Genomic DNA, 22,095 nt, shown 5'->3' with positions numbered 1-22,095 from the left:
TGTATATTTATTTCATGACAAGAAAAAAAAACTGCACAATATGTTGTTAAGCATAGGAAGCAGATTACAAAACAGCACAGACAGAATGATATAATTTTTGCTTTAAAAACAAGCAAGACACAAACTTTAAAAGTGATCATTTCTAGGAAGCAGTGTTTTCATGTGATTTTTTGTTAATCTACATATTCTAATTTTTCTAGATTAAAAAGATTATATATGTGTATATATGTGTGTGCCATATGTATACATGTCATTTCGGGAGGTATGGTTAAGAAATAACTTTTAGGCCGGGCGCGGTGGCTCAAGCCTGTAATCCCAGCACTTTGGGAGGCCGAGACGGGCGGATCACGAGGTCAGGAGATCGTAGACCATCCTGGCTAACACGGTGAAACCCCGTCTCTACTAAAAAATACAAAAAACTAGCCGGGCGAGGTGGCGGGCGCCTGTAGTCCCAGCTACTCAGAGGCTGAGGCAGGAGAATGGCGTAAACCCGGGAGGCGGAGCTCGCAGTGAGCAGATAACCCACCACTGCACTCCAGCCTGGGCGACAGAGCGAGACTCCGTCAAAAGAAAAAAAAAAAAGAAATAATTTTAAAATATATATGGCTAAATACGACTGAAATAAAATATGACTAAAATAGTAACAATATTTCCTTTAAAATTAATTCACAGAATTTACAGGTTGTGTACCTGGTCTTTTGTAGATAGGGTCTTGTTAAAAGCCTCGGCAAGTTCATACCTCTGAAGTACCAGTAACAAGAACTTATTGGGATCCATTAAAGATGCACCAATCTGTGAAAGAAATACAGCATCACATTTCTTGTGTATTATATGGAGAAACATTTCGTCTTATGTAGGACTGTCAAAAATTATAAGGTAAGTTTGCAGAAGATAATGTAGTAGTCCCTTCTATTTCTATGTGTCATATTCAGTTTAACGGTGAGAGTGTTTTAAGTTAAAAATTATTAGATTATCTTCTCTTATTAGAAAGAATTCAAGAAGGAAGATGAAGACACAAATATCAGAAACAATTTAAATAGGTACCTGAAGCATGATGATATCTTTATCATACATTTCTTCTCTGCACTTAACGTCTTGGTAATAAAACACCTATAAAGTAATAGGTAGAATAAATGCTAAAAGAATTATTTTATTTCAAGCAAAATTCTCAAGAAAACCTATCCTTTAAACTTTCTCTAAGCTAGAAACCCCTAAAAAATCCTTAGTGGCAAAAAATAAATTGCAAATCTATGAATCATTTAAAAGGACTTGTGAGGATGAAGTGAAGAAATATGGCATGAAATCACTTCAGAGTTAAAAACGTTCTATATTGGTTATTACTCTCACGTATAACAAGGGAATTTATTTTCCCTAACTTTAAAATACCTACTTCAATAAAAATAAACCAATTTCTACACTCAATCATAGTACCATTTTTCTTTTCTTTTTTTTTTTAAATTTCATTTTAAGTTCCAGGATACACGTGCAAGACGTGTAGGTTACATAGGTAAACGCATAATGCCATTTTTCTTCCAAGTGATAACAAGACCTATCTCTCCACCTTTTAAGAAATGCAAGGCCGGGCTCAGTGGCTCACGCCTGTCATCCCAGCACTTTGGGAGGTTGAGATGAGTGGATCACCTGAGGTCAGGTGTTCAAGACCAGCCTGGCCAACATGGTGAAGCCCCATCTCTACTAAAAACACAAAACTAGCCGGGCACTGTGGTGCACGCGTGTAGTCCCAGCTATTTGGGAGGCTGAGGCATGAAAATCACTTGAACCCCGGAGGCAGAGGTTGCAGTGAGCCGAGATCACACCACTGTACTCCATAGCCTGGGCAACAGAGTGAGATTCTGTCTCAAAAAAAAAAAAAAAAAAGAAAGAAAAAGAAAAGCACTACTCCATATTTACTCCAAAATAGAAGAAAAAATTACAAGGTGGCCTTTAATTAAGACAGATGGTGGGAAGACTAAAGGCCTCTAAGTAAGGTAATTCTCAGAAAAGAACTATGTTAAATGGGGAGGCCTCTGGTGTTACTACTGGCTCTCACCTAATTTATCACACAAGCATCCTAGTTTATAATTCAGATGGAATACACAGTAAACAGGATAGGAGAAATGTCTATATAGTTCTTAGAACATTCATCTCTAAGAGTTTATACAAGAGAATAGTAGCAAACACTTAGTAAAATCTAGGAACACAGGGTAAAATTATATAAGAGAAAAAAATTAGAAAATGAAGACATTCATAAATATGAATAATAGGCTTTGCTGTACCTGACTAATAAGAGACAGCCCATTTCTTCGCCACATCTCAGCAACAACCTGGGCGACCAACACCAGACAACGTAAAGGATATTCCACTAGTACCTCTACTTGAAAGTCCTCCTGAAATAGAGTGAGGTCAATTTTATCATTTCTCACAGAGCTTGGATGTCTCTCCAAGATACAGCACTACATATTATTCAGTTTTCTCATGTGTAAAATGGAAGAACTTGAACTAGATGACTTCTAAGTCCCTGTGACTCAGATTACAATGTACTATATGAAGATGCAAAATTACCGAATGGGAATTATTCAGGTGGGTTTCCAAATATTACTTTCCTTCTCATCCATCAACCAAGAAGTATTCAGAAATAGAACATAAGCAAATCAATACTTAGTAGAATCACTTACAAAAGACACAAATTCATGTAGTCTTGAAACAGCACCCAGCCTGCTTAAACGTACATGAAGACCTAAAGTTAAAAAAAAAAAAGAGAAGATGAGAAAACAAACCCAATTTGTTAATCAGTTAACTCATCAAGTTTAGAAACTTGTGCAATTTGATTTGGCTGGGTGCGGCGGCTCATGCCTGTAATCTCAGCACTTTGGGAGGCTGAGGGGGTGGATAACCTGAGGTCAGGAGTTCAAGACCAGCCTGGCCCACATGGTTGAAAGCCCGTCTGTAGAAAAATACAAAAATTAGCCGGGTCTGTAATCCTAGCTACTTGGGAGGCTGAGGCAGAAGAATCACTTAAACCTGGGAGGCGGAGGCTGCAGTGAGCCAAGATCATGCCACTGCACTTCAGCCTGGGTGACAGAGTAAGACTCTGTCTTGGAAAAAAAAAAAAAGAAGAAGAAGAAACTTGTGTGATTTAAACATATGTTTACTGAGTTTAGAAGTGACACTCTAGAATGCAGACTACTGATCTCTAATTTTGAAACACAGTGTTACTAACATATTTAAAATTCTATACTGTGCAAGGTGTGCTCATACCTTATACAAAAATAACAGTCTCTCAAGATATCTTTATTCTGCTTTTAGCCATGTATCAAAAGAAACGAAAATTAATCTAAGTATTTTTTAATAAAAATAGAAGCAATATAAAATCACATGATGTCAATTATGCCATATACAAACATTAACTCAAAATGGATCAAAGACCTTAAACACAGGTTTAAATATAGGTGCTAAAACCAAAAAATAAAACTCTTAGAAGAAAACATAGGGAAAGGCTTCATAACATTAGATTTGACAATGAGTTTTTTGGATATGACACCAAAAGCACAGGCAACAAAAGAAAAAAACAGATAAACTGGACTACAACAAAAACTCCTGTGTATCAAACGAGACCATCAGCAGGGTAAAAAGGCAACCCACAGAATGGGAGAAAATATTTGTAAATCACATATCTGATAAACAGTTAATATCTAGAATTATATAAGTAACTCCAACTGAACAGCAAAATTAAACCCAATTTAAAAATGGGCAGAGCACTTGAATAGACAGTTCTCCAAAGAAGATATACAAATGGCCAACAAACATGTGAAAAGTTGATCAAAATCACTAATCACTAGGGACATACAAATCAAAATCATAATGAGATACCACTTCATATCCATTAGAATGGTTATTATCTAGGAGGGAAAAAAGGAAAAATAGCAAGTGTTGGAAAGGATGTAGAGAAACTGGAATCCTAGTGCATGCTGGTGGGAACGTAAAATGGTACAGCCATTAAGGAAAACAATATGATGGTTTCTCAAAAAACTAAACATAGAATTACCAAATGATCCAGCAATTCCACATTTGGGTATATACCCAAAATACTGAAAGCAAAGACTTGAACAGATACTTCTACATCCATGTTCACAACAGCACTATTCACAACAGCCAAAAGGTAGAAGTAACCCAAGTGTCCATCAATGGATAAATGGATGAACAAAATGTGGTATATCCATACAATGGACTATTATTCAGCCTTTAAAAAAAAGGGAATTCTGACATGTATTATGACATAAACCTGAGGACACTATGCTAGGTGAAATAAGCCAGTCACAAAAGGACAAATACTGTATAAGTCAACTTTTAATAGGTACCTAGAGTAGTCAATGGGTAAGTATTGTTTAATAATAATAATATTATTCTATTTCAGCTTTGGCAGTTTCATTTTAGAAGATAAAAGCTTTTGGAGAAGGATGGTGGTGGCAGTTGTAGAAAATGTGAATATACTTAGTGCCACTGAACTGTACACTTAAAATGGCTAAAAGCTAAGCTTTATGTCATGTACATTTTCTTATCATTGAAAATATAAATATATACACTTCAGTAAAGATATTTTTTAAAAACCCTGACAAATGAATGGCCAATTGACATGGAAATGCAAATGATTAAGGAGAATCTATGATTTCTTCCTTTTAATGATAAAGAATGATAGAGATAACACACTAATGAAATTGGTCAGAGAGGAGGTTTAGAAACCAGCAACCAGATTTTATTATATTTAAATTTAGGTGTGAGATGAATTACTACGTTAGTCCGTAAGTACACACTATAAGGATCCATAAGTCAACCTAGATAAAACAAAGCCCAGGTAAATTAGCATCTTTAAATGGGTGTTCTAGTGGCAGCCCCTTGAAAGGCAGTGACAGCCCTTAACTGTAGTATCTGACCTGAGCATGTCTGAACATACTGAGCACAGAACAAAAATAGAAATGATTCTACTAAATGAATATCTAGAAACAAAGCTAATAGGTATATGTAAAAAGAAAAAACAAACACTCACCAGCAAGGGTCCTAGAGAGTGGCAGATGTATGCTTACAAGATCCTCAGATACTCTGTAGGACTTCGTTTCCAAACTGTGTCCACACAATTGTACTACTGTCTTGCTACTAGATATGAAACTGGTACTGCACCTCATCACAGCTTTGTGACATTCTTTATAAGCCACAAGTAAGAGTTCTTCCTAAGAGGAAAATAAGAATACAAAAAGTTGACAAGTTGTCTACTTCAACACTCCTTTTTTTTTTTTTTTTTTTTTTTTTTTGAGACAGCCTGTCCTGTGGCCCAGGCTGGAGTACAGTGGCATAATCACAGCTCACTGCTCAACCTCCTGGGCTCAGTTATCTGAGGTGATTCTCCCGCCTTAGCCTGCTGAGTAGCTGGGACTACAGGCACGTGCCACTATGCCCAATTTTTGTATTTTTTGTAGAGGCAGGGTCTCTGCATGTTGCCCAGGCTGGTTTTGAACTCTGGGGCTCAAGTGGTTTGCCTACCTTGACCTCCCAAAGTGCTAGCATTACAGGTGTGAGCCACCATGCCCAGCATAACATGCATCATTCAATAAATATTTACTAAATATGAGTGGAAAATTGTTCTATGTATTACTAAGTCTACCTCCACAGGATCTGCAAACTTGCAGGAAACATAAGATATGCCCATATATGCACTTATAATCAAAGTAAAAAATAAGTACCATGTAAATGGTAGAAACTAATTGCTCTAAGAGGGGGGAAAAAAGAATCACAAGGAACTGGGAAGACAAATTTGTGAAAGCAGCTTCTGATGGGCCCTAAAAGAATATGCAGAATTTAAATATGAGGAAAGATAAGGAGAAGATGGCATTCTAAGCAGAGATATAGAATAAATAAAGACAAAAATAAGAGAAATACAACTCCTATTCAGGCAGTAGAGAATAAAGAGTAGATAAATGAAACAATTTATGGATGAAACAAAGCATTTGAACTGGAAATGTGCCTTGGCACAGGCATGTGAACGCACTGATGGAGGCTGCAGTGTAATGATGTAGTCAACACACTGCTTCAGGAAGAATTAATGTGGGTCATTGAAGATGATAGATTGGAGAGGATAAAGTTAGGAGATACAGAAACCAACAGGAAGATGACTATGAAGTAAAGTGATAAGGGTGTGAACTAGGATGGGGCTGTCACAACCAAAAATAATGAACCCATAGAAAATGATTAGGATTATAAAATATATTTGGGATAAGGAAGAATAAAATCTGGGTGAATATAGCAGGAAGAGAGAAGTTAAAGACCATTTTTTAAAGACAGTGTTTCTATTTTTATCTTGAAAAAGGAACTCCATGGTCAAATAGATGATTTGGAAACATCCTTCTCAGAAATCAGCATACTGACTAACTAAAGGGTTTTAGAAATTCATTAGTGGCTGGGCGTGGTGGCTCACGCCTATAATCCTAGCACTTTGGGAGGCTGAGGCCGGCGGATCACGAGGTCAGGAGTTTGAGATCAGCCTGGCCAACATCGTGAAACCCCATCTCTACTAAAAAATACAAAAAAAATTAGCCGGGCGTGGTGGCACACACCTGTAGTCCCAGCTACTCAGAAGGCTGAAGCAGGAGAATCGCTTGAACCCAGGAGGCGGAGGTTGCAGTGAGGCAAGTTCGTGCCATCATACTCCAGCTTGGGTGACAGAGCGAGACTCCATCAAAAAAAAGAACGAAAGAATGAAAGAATGAAAGAATGAAAGAAAGAAAAAAGAAAAGAAAAGAAGAAAAGAAAAGAAAAGAAAGAAAGAAAGAAAGAAAGAAAGAAAGAAAGAAAGAAAGAAAGAAAGAAAGAAAGAAAGAAAAGAAAAGAAAAGAAAAGAAAAGAAAAGAAAAGAAAAGAAAAGAAAAGAAAAGAAAGAAATTCAGTGGCTTTAAAACAAAAAAGCAAACAAAACCTCTTTTGTTTAACCGAACATTTCTGAATCTTACATGAATCCAGAACACTTTTCCCTTCAAAACACCTGTTAACATTGAACATACAGAATATAGTGGCTCTGAGATTTCCTACATGGATGAATGTAATAGTAATGTCACTAATAAAACAAGGATAATCAAAATGAGAAAATGCAAGTTGGAAGTAGAAGGAAATGATGACAGGTCCATTTAAAATATTCTGAGTTTGAGGCCAGGTGTGGTGGCTCATGCCTATAATCCTAGCACTTTGGGAGGCCAAAGAAAGATAATCACTTGAAGTCAGGAGTTTGAGACTAGCCTGGGCAACATAGAGAGACCTTGTCTCTGCAAAAAATAAAAAAAATAGAAAAAAATTAGCTAGGTGTGGTGGCATGTGCCTGCAGTCCCAGCTACTTCGGAGGCTAAGGTGGGAGGATCACATGAGCCTAGGAGGTCAAGGCTGCAGTGAGCCATGATAGCGCCACTGTACTCCAGCCTGGGTGACAGAGTAAGACCTTGTCTCACACACACACACACGTACACACGCGTAAGATCTAAACAAGAATGTCTGGCCCACAAACAGAAGTGACACTGTAGCTTAGGAGAGTCATCCCTATGAACTTTTAACTAAGTGATAGAAATACAAGAGAAGAGAAAAGAATGTAAGATATACACACATACACACATATCATCAAAGTAAAAAAATTTTAAGTACCATGTAAATGGGACAAACTAATTGCCCTAAGATGGCAAGGAAAAGAATCACAAACAATTAGGAAGACATACTTGTGAAAACATATTTCTGTAAGGAAGGGAAGAGAATATTGGGGAATGTCTCATTTAGCAGGCAGAAGGCACCAGAAAAAAGGCAATCATTGGCCAAAATAGGTAATCGATAATGTATTATTGGGATAAAGCATGTTTGTGAAAACCAGAGGGAAAGTTTCAAGAAGATGAAAGTACTCAAGAAAATACAATGCTACAGACAATTCAAGGAAGATGGAAACTAAGGAAAGACCCCTGAATTTGGTTACCAAATGGATCCTCTGAGATTTTTTTCTAAATGCAGTTCTTGTCAATTGCTAAGGGCAGAACCCAGACTGTAAAGAAGTGTTAGGAGCTACAAGTGAAGATACTAAATGTAGATGACTTCAGAAGGTTTGGAAGAAGTCAAGATGAAAACACACACCTTTGCTTCATCATCTAACAATTGTGCATGCCCTCCATGAAAGTGAGCGAAGCCAAAAAATACGTGCTGTGCTTGCTGGACAGTATTTCCTGTGGTGATTGTACTAAAAAGCTACAGTGCTAGACTAAAGTCTACTACATCTGTTGAGTATGGCTGCCACTCTGAACCTGTGACCAATTGCTGGTGGTGAAGCAGAAGAGACTATAGTTCACAGGGGTGCAAACACAAGAAAGGAGGCTTATATTATCGTTGTTTTTAAAAATAAGGGAGTCCTGTGTGTTTACAGACGGTTGACTAAAAGAGTAGGAAACACAAGTCTGGATAGTTCAGGAAGCTAACTCCAGGAAAAACTAACAATAAGTCAGAACCAAGAGCCTAGGTAGAGGCATTAGACTTAGAAAGAGACAAAAAGGAAAAGACCAATAGTGAAGACACAGAAAAATTTAGTCACTGAACAGGTTATGGTAACAGACACAGAGAAACTGGAGACGATGAGGGAATTTAACTTAGATAATGGCAATTTTCTCAGAAAATAAATAAATGAGGTCATCATTCTTAAAGGGAGTCTAGGGTGGGATTATATATTTAAAGAGGGTTATGGTCTAAAATTGCTACTTAAGGAAATACATTAGTTCTATATTTTGAAACGAACACATATAACAAAGTTCTTGAATGAATAATCTACCCCTCTCCATTCTTGGAATATTTAAAAGTCTAATATGGTCTTAATCATATTACTATGCATATATAGGCAATTTCCAGGGAATAAACGTGTATATAAATACATATATATACATATTTAAACCCTGCTATTCCCCAAAATAAGCAAAACTACCATAGAGCACATTTTCTACTCAAGTATATACAGTTTCCTCCTAAATTTAAAAAGACAAATTCAAATATGTAAAAAACTACTGCAAATAACAAACACTTTACATCAAGGAAGCTGTAACATATAACTATACTATGAATAATTACTAAGAACTTAAAAAGGCACTGATCCTACTAACAAATTTCACTTACATCACACGCACACCACTCTTGGAACATGAGTAAAATATTCTTCAATTGCATCTGTATAGCAATGGCAGCCTCCCAATCAGGATCCACTTCAATGTGTTGCCCAACCTGTCTTCGGATTTCTTCCATTCCCTGCAATTAAAAGTTGGTCAACATATACGTATTTGAGCCCTCTCTCTTTGCTCTGCTGTCAGGATTCATAACATTTTAACATGGTTGTTACACTGGGTCAGAATGCATGGGTTCAAATCCCAGCTCACAATACATGCTCAGGGCTAAAACATTAGCTGCAAAGCACAGCTCTGTCTGGTATCTCTAGCTGTGTGACCCTGGGGAAATTATTTCTAAGCTTGGTTACTAAATGGATCCTTTGAGATTTTTTTCTAAATGCAGTTCTTGTCAATTGATAAGGGCATAAGTCAGATTCTAAAGCAGTATTAGAAGCTAAAAAAAAAAAAAGTATTAGAAGCTAACAAGTGAAGATACTAAATGTAGATGAATTCAGAAGATTTAGGACATGTCAAGATGAAAACAGGCACCTTAACCTCATCACCCAACAACTGTGCATGCTTTCCATAAGGGTGAGGGAGCCAAAAAAATATGTGTTGTGCTTGCTGCACATGCAAGTAACCCTTCCATGTAAAATGAGAATATTAATAGTAACTACTTAATAAGATTGCTATAAGGCTCAAAAGAGACCATGCATGAAAAGTGCTTACCACACATTTATCACATGGTAAGTATTCAGTAAACATTAATAGAAGTAGCAATAGTAGGCCGGGCATAGTGGCTCACGCCTGTAATCCCAGCATTTTGGGAGGCAGAGGCAGATGGATCATGAGGTCAAGAGATTGAGACCACCCTGGCCAACATGGTGAAACTCCACCTCTACTAAAAATACAAAAATTAGCCGGGCGTGGTGGCAGGCACCTGTAGTCCCAGCTACTCGGGAGGCTGAGGCAGGAGAATCACTTGAACTCAGGAGGCGGAGGTTGCAGTGAGCCGAGATCGCGCCACCACGCTCTAGCCTGGCGACAGAGCGAGACTCTGTCTTCAAAAAAAAAAAAAAAAAAAGTAGCAACAGTAAACAAGGTATATAAAAGGATCTATCAAAACAGGATGAATGAGTCAATGTTTAAATCTTGTTTCTACTTTGCTAAATTCTTGTATTAAAACCAAATCTGCTTTCAAAAGACTGGGGTTAAATTTTAAAATAAATTTATCTTACTGACGTACAGAAAAATGATCATACCTGCATACAGGTAAGAATCTTCAAAAAAGATCGAAAACCTTCAAGGAACTGCATTCTTAATCTTTCTGTCCATATTGTGGGTTTGCTGATCAGGATATACCTATCGTTTCAAGAAAGAAAGAAAGATTTCACTTCTCTATTTTGAGATAATTTTAAGGTTCTCAGGGTTATAGACAATGTTGATTTATAAAAATTATGGATTCTAATTTCTCACAATAATTAGAAGATCTGAGTAGAGCTAGAGTTATTTATTCTGCCTTATTTTAAATACAACCAGTAAAACATGAATGCTCTAGAAGAGGCAAATATCAAGCTAAACCTGACTTCATACACTACATTCTCAGAGGTTAGTCTGATTAAGTGAACCTAGAACTGACCAAGCCTGTCACAGCTACCTCTGGACAACCACAGTACAGATTCCCTAGAACTGTGCCTACCCATCACCCAAAGGGCCAGCTGAAATTCTTTCAGCCTCAGGAAATTTGGAACAGATTTTCTACCTCCAGTTTTTCATAACCCAGAACTTGGAAGAAGGATGTAAGCACCTGTCATCTTGACTTGCACATCAGGATGTACTAGTTTCAAGAGATAAACAAACTCATCTTAGCCTATAATTTGTATGATCAATATTTCTTTTGGCTGTACAGACAATGACTGGTTTCATATACAATTGGAACAATGTTTATCATGAAATGAGTTTTCAGGAAGTAATTATTAACAAGTATTAAACACTATTTTGCACTTGACCAATGAGAATAAATTCCTGTTATATTGCAGGTATTGGGAACATAAACATGGACACACCTGTCCTGAAGTTCATAGTATAGTGGGAAAAACAGATACATATAGTAGACAGAAATTCAATGTTAAACACTAAAATAATATATAAAAGAAGTAATGTATGGCTCATGCCTGTAATCCCAGCACTTTGGGAGGCCGAGGCAGGCGGATCATGAGGTCAGGAAATTGAGACCATCCTGGCTAACACGGTGAAACCCCATCTCTACTAAAAATACAAAAAATTAGCCAGGTGTGGTGGTGGGTGCCTGTAGTCCCAGCTACTCGGGAGGCTGAGGCAGGAGAATGGCGTGAACCCAGGAGACGGAGCTTGCAGTGAGCCGAGATCATGGTACTGCACTCCAGTCTGGGAGACACAGCGACACTCCATCTCAAAATAAAAAAAAAAAAGAAAAAGAAGTAATGGAGGTACATAAAGACAAAGCAACAAAGAAAACACAGTTTTTTGAACTGTAAAGATAGGATTGCGGTTTAATTTTTCTCACTCTTTAGATACCCATTAATATGTAAATGTACATTAAAAATACAATAATCAAAGAAACTTAGCAAAGATTTAATTCAAATACATGAATTACCATCTAAATCTTTCCTTTAAAGTAAAAGATAAAAAAGATTAAAGTTTAAAATCTGTCACACTGAACAAATGGCATTCATGTTTCATTGCTTTCTAAAGCACTACTACTCAGAGTGTGGTCCACTAACCAGCAGCATCAGCCTCACCTGAGTGCTCTTCAGAGATGCAAAATCTTGGGCTCTAATCAGACCTGCTGAATCAGACCTCCCCCTGCCCCCGTATTTTCTTTAAAGTTGACTTTACTCTGTTGCCCAGGTTGGAGTGCAATGGTGTGATCATAGCTCCCCGCAACTTCAAACTCTCAGGCTCGAGTAATCCTCCTGCCTCAGCCTCCCTAGTAGCAAGACTACAGGCATGTGCCACCAAACTTGGCTAATTTTATTTTTTGTAGAGACAAAGTCTCACTATGTTGCCCAGGCTGGTTGCAACCCCCTGGCCTCAAGTAATCCTCCTGCCTCAGCCTTCCAAAGCACATGAGTCAACGCAATCAGCCCCAGAATCTGAATTTAAGGAAGCTCCCCAGATGATTTGCTTCTGCACAGCAAAGGAAACTATCAACACAGTGAAGAGACAACCAACAGAACGGGAGAAAATTTTTGCAAACTATGCATCTGACAAAGGCCTAATAGCCAGCATCTATAAGGAACATAAACAAATTAACAACAAAAAAAAATTAATAAGTGAGGCTGGGCGTGGTGGCTCACTCCTGTAATCCCAGCACTTTGGGAGGCCGAGGTGGGCAGATTGCCTGAGCTCAGGAGTTCAAGACCACCCTGGGCAACATGGTGAAACCCCATCTCCACTAAAACATCTCTACGAAAATATAAAAAATTAGCCAGGCATGGCGGTGTGCGCCTGTATTCCCAGCTACTCGGGAGGCTGAGACAGGAGAATCACTTGAACCCAGGAGGCTGAGGTTGCAGTGAGCTGAGATAGTGCTACTGCATTCCAGCCTGGGTGACAGAGCAAGACTCTGTCTCGAAAAATAAAAATTTAAATTTAAAAAAGGGGGGAGCAAAGGATAGGAACAGAATAGACACTTTTCAAAAGAAGACATACATGCTGCGTTGGCAGTATGTAACAATCACATGAAATAAAGCTCAACATCACTGATCATTGGAGAAATGCAAATCAAAACGACAATGAGATACCATCTCACACCAGTCAGAATGGCCACTATTAAAAAGTAAAAAGTAACAGATGCAGGGAGGCTGCAAGGAAAAAGGAATGCTTATATACTGTTGGTGGGAGCATAAATTAATTCAAGCATTATGGAATACAGTGTGACAATTCCTTGAAGACCTAAAAACAGAAATATCATTCAACCCGGCAATTCCATTACTGGGTATTCACCCAAAGGAATATAAATTGTTCTATTATAAAGACACATGCACACATACATTCACTGCAGCATTCACAATAGCAAAGACATGGAATCAACCTAAATGCCCATCAGTGATAGACTGGATAAAGAATATGTGGTACATATACACCATGGAATACTATGCAGCCGGAAAAAGAATGAGATCACATCTTTTCTGGGAACATGGATGGAGCTGGAGGCCATTATCCTCAGCAAAATAATGCAGAAACAGAAAACCAAATACCACATGTTCTCACTTACAAGTGGGAACTAAATGATGAGAATGCACGGACGCATAGAGGGGAACACCACACACTGGGGTCTATCAGAGGACTGAGGTTGGAAGGAGGGAAAGGATCTGGAAAAATAACTAATGGGTACTAGGCTTAATACTTGGGTGACAAAATAATCTTAACAACAACCCGCCATGACACAAGTTTACCTATGTAACAAGCCTGAACTCAAAATAAAAGTTAAATTAAAAAAAAAAAAAAGCAGCTCCCAGATGATTTGCATTTTTGCATTCACATTAAAATCTGAGAAGCACTGATCTAGAAGAGAATTTACATTTTTGGTTTCTAGCAATCGCACATAGCTCATGAGGGACTTCTACAAATGACTTATCAAGACGATATAAGGAACTGGAACAAACAAAAAGGTAAGGAAGGGAAGGAAAAGAAGTTTGTAGATAAAAATAGGTGGCAAAAGCAATGGGAAAAGAGGGAGAAAGTGTGGACAGGGTGAGACAGTAAGGGAGTGATTTGGTTTGAGAATGTGCTATACTTTCTGGAAATGGAACAAAGGAACAGGTTGGAGTAATAAAAGAATAATATTGTTCTCCTCAATAGAACCAAGGTTCAACTGCATCTCTTTTCTAAGTTGCATTTCCACAATAAATTAGGAACCGAGAAACAAAGTACCTCCCAAAGAGCAACTGACAAAATTGAAGTAATAGACTTACATTTTTTAGAATAAGAGAGGTAGTAATCCCTCCCTTCTATGTTTTACCAGGCAGATCTCAGTTGGAGAACTGTGTTCATTTCTTGGCACATAAACGGTATACATGCACCAGAAACAGGTTCAGTAGAGAAGGACGATGATTTAGGAGGAATTTTAACCAACATGAAACGGGACCAGTTAAGAAATAAATGCAACTCAATGCAGAAAAGACCTGGCAGACATGACTGCTGCCTTTAAACACTTCTTCAAGTTAAATGAGAATTGAAGTTGTTCTCAATGGACAAAGAGAGAACTAGAACCAGGAAATAAAAGCTACAAAAAAAGACAAGAGTTCAATATACAATAGGAAACTTTCTAAGAGTTGGAAGAAGCTATCCAAAGTTGGAATGTGCTGCTTTGAGAGAGTGAAAATTTCCTAAGGCAGGCTGAACAGAGTACCTACTAGTACCAACAAACTTATTTCGTGCTGAGGTACAGTCAGATAAACACAAAGCTAAACTATGAAGACCTACAAATTCTGACAGAATTTAGACTTTATCCTGGGAAGAAAACACATTAAGTGTGGTTATTTCTAACTAATTTAAAAACAAGGTTTCAGGGGAAACTAGTAAATAAACATGCAGGGAAAGAGTAAGATGTTACTACAGAATTTCTACAATGAGAGACTGAGAAAACAGTGAACATGAATTATTTGCTAAATAAAGAGTTTTTGTGATTGGTGTGTTAGGCCAGGTTTCACAGCAGGTTTTGTGTTGCTGTTTATGTATCCTGTGAGGCTACATGACATAGTAGAAGGAACATGAGTTTTACAGATAAATGGTGTTTATAATCAAATCTCAGTTCTGCCACTTCCTAGCTTTGTGACCTTAGGCAAATATTTACAATCTACAAAGTAAGATTATATCAAGTACTTTCTAAGAATGGTGCAAGAATATAATCAGGTAAAATAAGCAAAGCTCCTTGTCACATAGCAGTTACCAATAAATTTCACAGGATTCTTATGAGAGCGAATTACACAGTACCTGCAGAACAGGTGTTCATTTTCCCTTCCCCTGGTCACTAGAGATATCTATATTTAGGTTAGGATATAGGCGAGGAATTGTAAGCATCAGAAGATTTGAAGTTGCCTTCCAAACCAGACACCTTAAAGTTCTACTATAAGGGTAGGTATTTAGGGATGTGCTGGCTCTAAACTATTTACCGTAAAGACTAGCTATAGTCAGAGACCCACAAAATATGATAAAACAAGTGATTATGCACCACTTAACTGGATACAAAAATAACTCAGTTATAAGAATACTTCACAGTAATGACAGCCACGGTAGAGAGATTTTTTTTTCTATATTCACTGACTTAACAATAACTTTAAGTACTGCCATTAGGAGTTTTTGTTTTCTACAACATGTAATTTTTGCATAATTTGGCTGAGAAACAAATTGCAATTGCAATGGCTACATATTGATTCACTACTGAATTTACCTACCATCTCCACTTATACTGAAGATAAAACATGACAATTTACTAAACTTTATTTTATTTTTTTAGAGATAGGATCCCACTCTGTTGCCCAGGCTGGAGTGCAGTGGCATGATCACAGTTAACTGCAACCTCAAACCCCTGGGCTCAAGTGATCTTCTCGCCTCTGCATCTGGAATAGCCAGGAATACGGGCTTACACTGCCATACCTGGCTAATTTTTATTTTTATTTTTTGTAGAAACAAGGTCTTGCTATGTTGTCCAGGCTGGTCTGATACAGATGCAATTTTTTTTTTTTTTGAGATAAAGTCTTGCTCCATTGCCAGGCTGGAGTGCAGCGGCACAATCTCGGCTCACTACAACCTCCACCTCCAGGGTTCAAGTGATCCTTCTGCCTCAGCCTTGCGGCAATTTTTTTAAAATGGAGTATTTTCAATCTGTGGTTGGTTGAACTCACAGATGTGGAACCCACAGATATGGAGGATCAACAGTACAGCAAAAGGGGAGTTAAAAAAATGTTAATAGCCAGGCACATTAATAGCCAGGCACAGTAGCTCATGCCTGTAATCCCAACACTATGAGAGGCCAAAGCAGGATTGCTTGAGCCCAGGAGTTCGAAATCAGCCTGGGCAACAAAAGGTGAGACTCTGTCTCTACAAAACAATAAAAAATTAGCCAGGTGTGGTGGCACGTGCCTGTGGTCCCAGCTACATGGGAGGCTGAGGCAGGAGGATCACTTGAGCCCAGGAGGTCGAGGCTTCAGTGAGCCATGTTTGCATCACTGCACTCCAGCTTGGGCAACAGGACGAGACCCTGTCTCAAAAAAAAAAAAAAAAAAAAAAAAAAAAAAAAGAAAAAAGAAAAAAAAAGAAATTTACATCAATAGATTATCTGAAACTATGCACAAAGAGACTATATAGGAAGGACAGAACCAAAGTGTGTGAGTGGAAGTGAGTGAAAAGTATGGTAATTACAATGGGAATGCATTTGGTGACCCCAGAAGACCCCAAGTTCTTGTAACAGGCCTCTCCTCAATAGCGTCTTTATTAACCAGGTTTTACAACTCAGTAAGAAGCCTTCACTGAAGACATTTATTAACGCAAGGCAGTAACAGTTCTTTGTACTTGCCATCATTATAAAGAGAATTCTAGATAACCAAAATGATCACAGGATTACTTATAAGACACAGCAAATAAGCACACTGAGTTTAACAGGTGCCCTCACGTTTTGACTTGAACAACTTACTTTAGGTCACATATTACTGCATATACTCTTCCCAGTTTGTCCTGGCTGTAACCCTGGAAGTTGAATTTATTGTTCCTGTCCAAGTACTCAGGTAAAACTTCTAGCAGAGTTTCAGTAATGACAGAGATAACATTCTGCTCTTCAATAAGATGTCGAGCCTGCAGAATATTTCAAGAATATTTTCTTTAGCATTAACTCACTGTGGTATGGACTTAATTTATTCATTCATTGGGTTAGTCCGTAAGTTATTTTAAATAAATGTTTGTTATTGAATGTTAAACACAGTCCTTAGTTTCACTGAATAGCAACTACTAAGAAGTTATTTTCTAAAAGAAAAAAATTCCCTACTCCTCAGTAACTAGACAACACCTATTTGGATACCCCAAGCCCATTAGACAGGTTATCTAGATAAACATTTATCATCAGTAATCACACAATGAAGCCAGGTGTGGTGGCTCATGCCTGCAATCCCAGGATTTTGGGAGGCCGAGGCAGGCGGATCACCTGAGGTCAGCAGTTCGAGACCACCCTGGTCAACATGGTAAAACTCCTTCTCCACAAAAAATACAAAAATTAGCCGGGTGTGGTGGCAATGCCTGTAATCTCAGCTATTCAGGAGGCTGAGGCAGGAGAATCGCTTGAACCAGGAGGCAGAGGTTGCGGTGAGCCAAGATTGTGCTAATACACTCCAGCCTGAGTGACAGAGCGAGACTCCGTCTCAAAAAAAAAAAAAAAAAATCACATGATGAGCAAAGTACAACAAAGATGTACTTCATGACTTCTAGCACACTACGATCTATTTTGAAATCTCCTTCTTACCCCAATCTGAATTCTTCTCCCCATCCTTTTGAAAAAGTAAACTAGAAACAATTAACCAAGTTTGGTTAACTATCTAATTCCAAACAAGAAAAGAAGTAGGGCTGGGCGCGGTGGCTCACACCTGTAATTCCAGCACTTTGGGAGGCTAAGGTGGGCGGATCACCTGAGGTCAGGAGTTTGAGACCAGCCTGGCCAACATGGTGAAACCCCATCTCTACTAAAAATACAAAAATTAGCCAGGCATGGTGGTGCATGCCCATAATCCCAGCTACTTGGGTGGTTAAGGCATGAGAATCGCTTGAACTCAGGAAGCAGAGGCTGCAGTGAGCCGAGGTCGTCCCACTGCACTCCAGCCAGGGCAACCCAGCAAGACTCTGTCTCAAAAACCAAAAAACAAAAAACAAAGAAAAGTATGGACTTTACAAAGGAAGCAGAATCTTCCACTCTACTCCCAGGCCTATGTAGCACCATCTCTCCCAAATGCTTGACAGGCACACTCTCCCGTTTCTCAGTTTTATCTTACTCTATCTGCCTACAAACAATAACTTAAAAATAAAATATTGTTGGTTTGAAAAGGCAGGGTTTGTAAGTTACTCTAGAAAGTAAGAAACCAGTTCTAGGTGTCATCTGCATTGACGAGGACATCTGAACCAAGGCGGCGCCTAGTTAACTAGTCCTTGGGTAGCACTAAAGTATTCACATAGCCCAACTTACTGATTCTAACATTGTTCTAATTTGATTCAACATTAAGTGGAATTCTTACAAAGCAAAACAAGTTTTACTTAGAAAGACTGAAAAGGAATATAATCAATACATACCAGAGTAGGAACAGTAAACATCTGAACTGAAAGTGCAGTTATAGAGATACTTCTGTCATGATCATCACTGATATATTCTTTCTGTAGTTGTTTATAATACTGAAATATACAAGCAGAGAATCAATTATAAATCACTACTAAAGACCTTTAAAAAATCCCAATTTTAATAACTGCTGCAAGTTTCTATCTATAAAATGTCAAGTAAGATAATTCCTATTTATTAAGGCAAGATATTATGATCAACAAAAATATCTTAGAAGGAGAATAACAAACAACAAATCAAGTAAAAATTCACCTACTCAATTCAGCAGAGATAGAAGTGGAAACTATTAAAACATACATACAGGTTAAAAACAAAACAAAACAAAAAAAAACAGAGGACTGCAATGGTATAGTTTATCCTTTCTCCAAACAGAATCTGGGGCAACCTTTAGCAGCTTCTACTCTAATGGTATTGGGCAGGGAATATATTCAAAGTATGTAGTAACTGATATGACCCAGAAAAACCAACCAATCAGATTGAATACAGTCTTAAACAGAATGGATGCTGGCTGCGAATAACAACTTCTTTCCCATACTGGTACATAACAGCTGCAAAACAACCCTGATAAACTGGGAGAACAAAAATGGTAATACACTCAGTCACATAACAGGCATCTATTATGTGCAAGGCACAAAGTTGGATACTTAACCTATTTTAAGTTGGATACTTTACCCTCCAAAATTCCTACAAAGTTTAAGGGGTAACCATGGTGTACAAAAAAAATCATCTAAGTTGGGAGATTAGCTTTTGTATAAGAAAACAAAATTTCATTTCAGATCACATATATGGTCCAATATTCTATATCTAAAGAGTTTTAGAAGAGAACATCTTAGGTTGCCATCACTGCTGAAGGATAAGACATACAACAAATGTCTTAGTTACTTGTAAGTCTGCATATAAAATCCAGGGAATGCAGGTATCTTATCCCACAGTGTCATTTGCTTACAACAATCATTATTTCTTTCTCTGCTTCCAATTCCATCTTGGGTCCTATATCTATTTTAAGTCTTACAGAATTGAGTGCAACTCAAAATCAGAAGAAATTAACAAGTATTACTGGATACCTTTATATAAGGCAAAATAAAAGATTCAAAGGAGTCCCTGATATGTATAACCTTGCAGTCTAATTTGGTTGATAGACAAAAAGACACAGTAAGGTAAGAGATACATGACAGATTAATAAAACATTAAAAAGCTGTAAATTTTAGCCTTACATTTTAGCTTCCAACAATTAAGTAGAACCCTTGGCCACCTAATTCCTGCACCCCACTTTAGCATACACATCTGCTCTTCTTTCCTGCTATCCTTTTTCAATTAGTCACTTCTATTCTTATTGTAATTTTACAAACAGCCAAATAAATGATTAGGAAGACTGAATGCATATGTGAATGTGATAATCTCCCTTTGCTCTGGGTCAGTAGGTCATGTTCCACCTATCTCTTCTCTAAGAGCGCTGTTTCTATACAAGCAAATGACATTTGTGAAAATATTTATGCAATGTATGAGACCGAACTTTTTTTTTTTTGAGATAGGAGTCTCACTCTGTTGCCCAGACTAGGGTGCAGTGGCGCGATCTTGGTTCACGGCAACCTCCATCTCCCAGGTTCAAGCGATTTTCCTGCCTTAGCCTCCTGAGTAGCTGGGGCTACAGGCACCCGCCACCATGCCCGGCTAATTTCTGTATTTTTAGTAGAGACGGGGTTTCACCATGTTGGCCAGGCTGGTCTCGAGCTCCTGACTTCAAATGATCCACCCACCTCCGCCTCCCAAAGTGCTGGGATTACAGGTGTGCGTCAACCCTCAGGGCCAAGAACGAACTTTTGACAAAGAAATGAATCGTAACATTTAATTTTTAATTCATTTATAAAAACTGCCTATTTGTATTTATTGATATCTAATTTATAAATAATTACCTTCACAAATTCCATAGCAAAGAGTTTTTTGTATTCCATCTCCATAAAAAAACTGCTGAAGATCAATTCATGAAGGATCTTACGGGCACCTATAGAGTATTTTGAGGAGGGTGGGGGAATGAGGGGAATCACCAAGGCAAAAACCAAAAGCATTCCAGCTATTAGAGTGGCAGAATATTATAAAATTATTTCACATGCAAACAGACCTCAAATATAAACAGCATTTATTGTATTAATATTTAATAACTAGAATTTAAAATACACACATATATTGCCTTTTCCCTCTTTTTCTGTATCCCTCCCACCACTTCATCTTACACTTCAATTTATTCTCTCCTAACTTTTTCATCCTGTTTCTATTTCACTCGAAAGTACTCTTACTCTGTACTTTTCCTTCTCCATGCTTTTAGCCTTTCTCTTGACTTTTACATTTTGTTCTTCATTTAGATTTTTACAATGAAAATAGCTTTCTTTTTGCCACTCAACAATGGCATTACTACCTGAATATATAGATACATGTATAGATATATACATATATACTCTTTTTGACTGGCTCTCACTAAATGAAAAGACTCTGTAATTAAAAGATAACATCCCTGCATTTTAACACCAAAGAATACATACTGACTGGTTAAACTTGATATTCACATGTAATATCAATCAAGATCACAGATTTAGTAACTAATTTAATATACAAAAGATATTACAGCTCCACTTTAAGATCATAATCTTCCTTTGCTTCCTGACAAAAAGCATAAGCAAATGTCTACTTACCTTTATAAAGCTTTGCATCCCAAAGCATTAACCTGCTTATGAGACAGGGATTCTCCGAGTCAGGTTCTTCCCTAAGGCATGCTTGGCAAAAGATCTGCCTAAAGTCACCTATAAACAAAAGAGGTCACTCAATTACACAACTTGTATTCTTTTTCTTTTTAAAAAGAGATGAATCTCACTCTGTTGCCCAGGTTGGTCTTGAACTCCTGGGCTCAAGTGATCCTCCCACCTCAGCCTCTCACAGTGCTGGGATTACTGTCATAAGCCACTGCACTCAGCCATAATTTTTATTCTTATAATATTTCTCCTAAAAGTACATTTCCTATAACATGTGAAAAGACTAACATTAATCTTCCCACATTTGATGTAAAGAATAATTCTGTCAACATCAAAGACTCAACAGTCAATAAAAAGGTATTATTTGATACTATGCACTTGAAATAATATGCTAAGATATTATGCATTTGAAATGCAACCCTGAAAATTAATCAAAGGGTATAAACCAAAAAAAAAAGAAAAACTGTATTTCATACTCAATGACATTTTAAAATTTGTGACTATAAAAAACACAGTATTTTATCAGAAACAAGAAAAACAGGAGGTATGCTTACTTGAATAGCTCATAATTTTGTTCATCCAGGAACCAAGACGCAAAGCAAATTTCTGATGAGCCATAATCTCTGAGTGTAATACTTCTACATGAAGTGGATGTTGAGAGACATTTTCTGAATGACTCTACAAATGAAGGCAACAAACCAAAAAAATAGCATTTAAAATTTGCTTTTAGTAAAGGCATTTATACTTTAAAAAAAGAAATCACATAACCCTGCCATTTCCAAATTTCTGCATCTAGGTGCCCTAAACCATTTCAACAACATCATCACTCAAA

General features: G+C 37.6%; 1 protein-coding gene across 1 annotated transcript in view; it reads right to left on the bottom strand.

Moving 5' to 3' along the window:
* UBR1 (ubiquitin protein ligase E3 component n-recognin 1) overlaps positions 1 to 22,095 on the bottom strand; it is a 182,526-nt gene that overhangs the window by 89,716 nt on the left and 70,715 nt on the right. Inside the window, 12 exon segments of the mRNA XM_017858436.1 lie at positions 691 to 792; positions 1,045 to 1,110; positions 2,277 to 2,387; positions 2,676 to 2,737; positions 5,045 to 5,225; positions 9,175 to 9,303; positions 10,424 to 10,523; positions 16,840 to 16,997; positions 18,477 to 18,575; positions 20,433 to 20,521; positions 21,207 to 21,314; positions 21,818 to 21,941. Coding sequence (XP_017713925.1) covers positions 691 to 792; positions 1,045 to 1,110; positions 2,277 to 2,387; positions 2,676 to 2,737; positions 5,045 to 5,225; positions 9,175 to 9,303; positions 10,424 to 10,523; positions 16,840 to 16,997; positions 18,477 to 18,575; positions 20,433 to 20,521; positions 21,207 to 21,314; positions 21,818 to 21,941 — 1,329 coding nt within the window.

This window comes from Rhinopithecus bieti, unplaced genomic scaffold (assembly GCF_001698545.2).
Source record: "Rhinopithecus bieti isolate Rb0 unplaced genomic scaffold, ASM169854v2 scaffold_495, whole genome shotgun sequence".
NCBI classification, from domain to species: domain Eukaryota; kingdom Metazoa; phylum Chordata; class Mammalia; order Primates; family Cercopithecidae; genus Rhinopithecus; species Rhinopithecus bieti.
The sequence above is the reverse complement of the archived record's forward strand: the minus strand, read 5'-3'. Positions and strand labels throughout refer to the sequence as shown.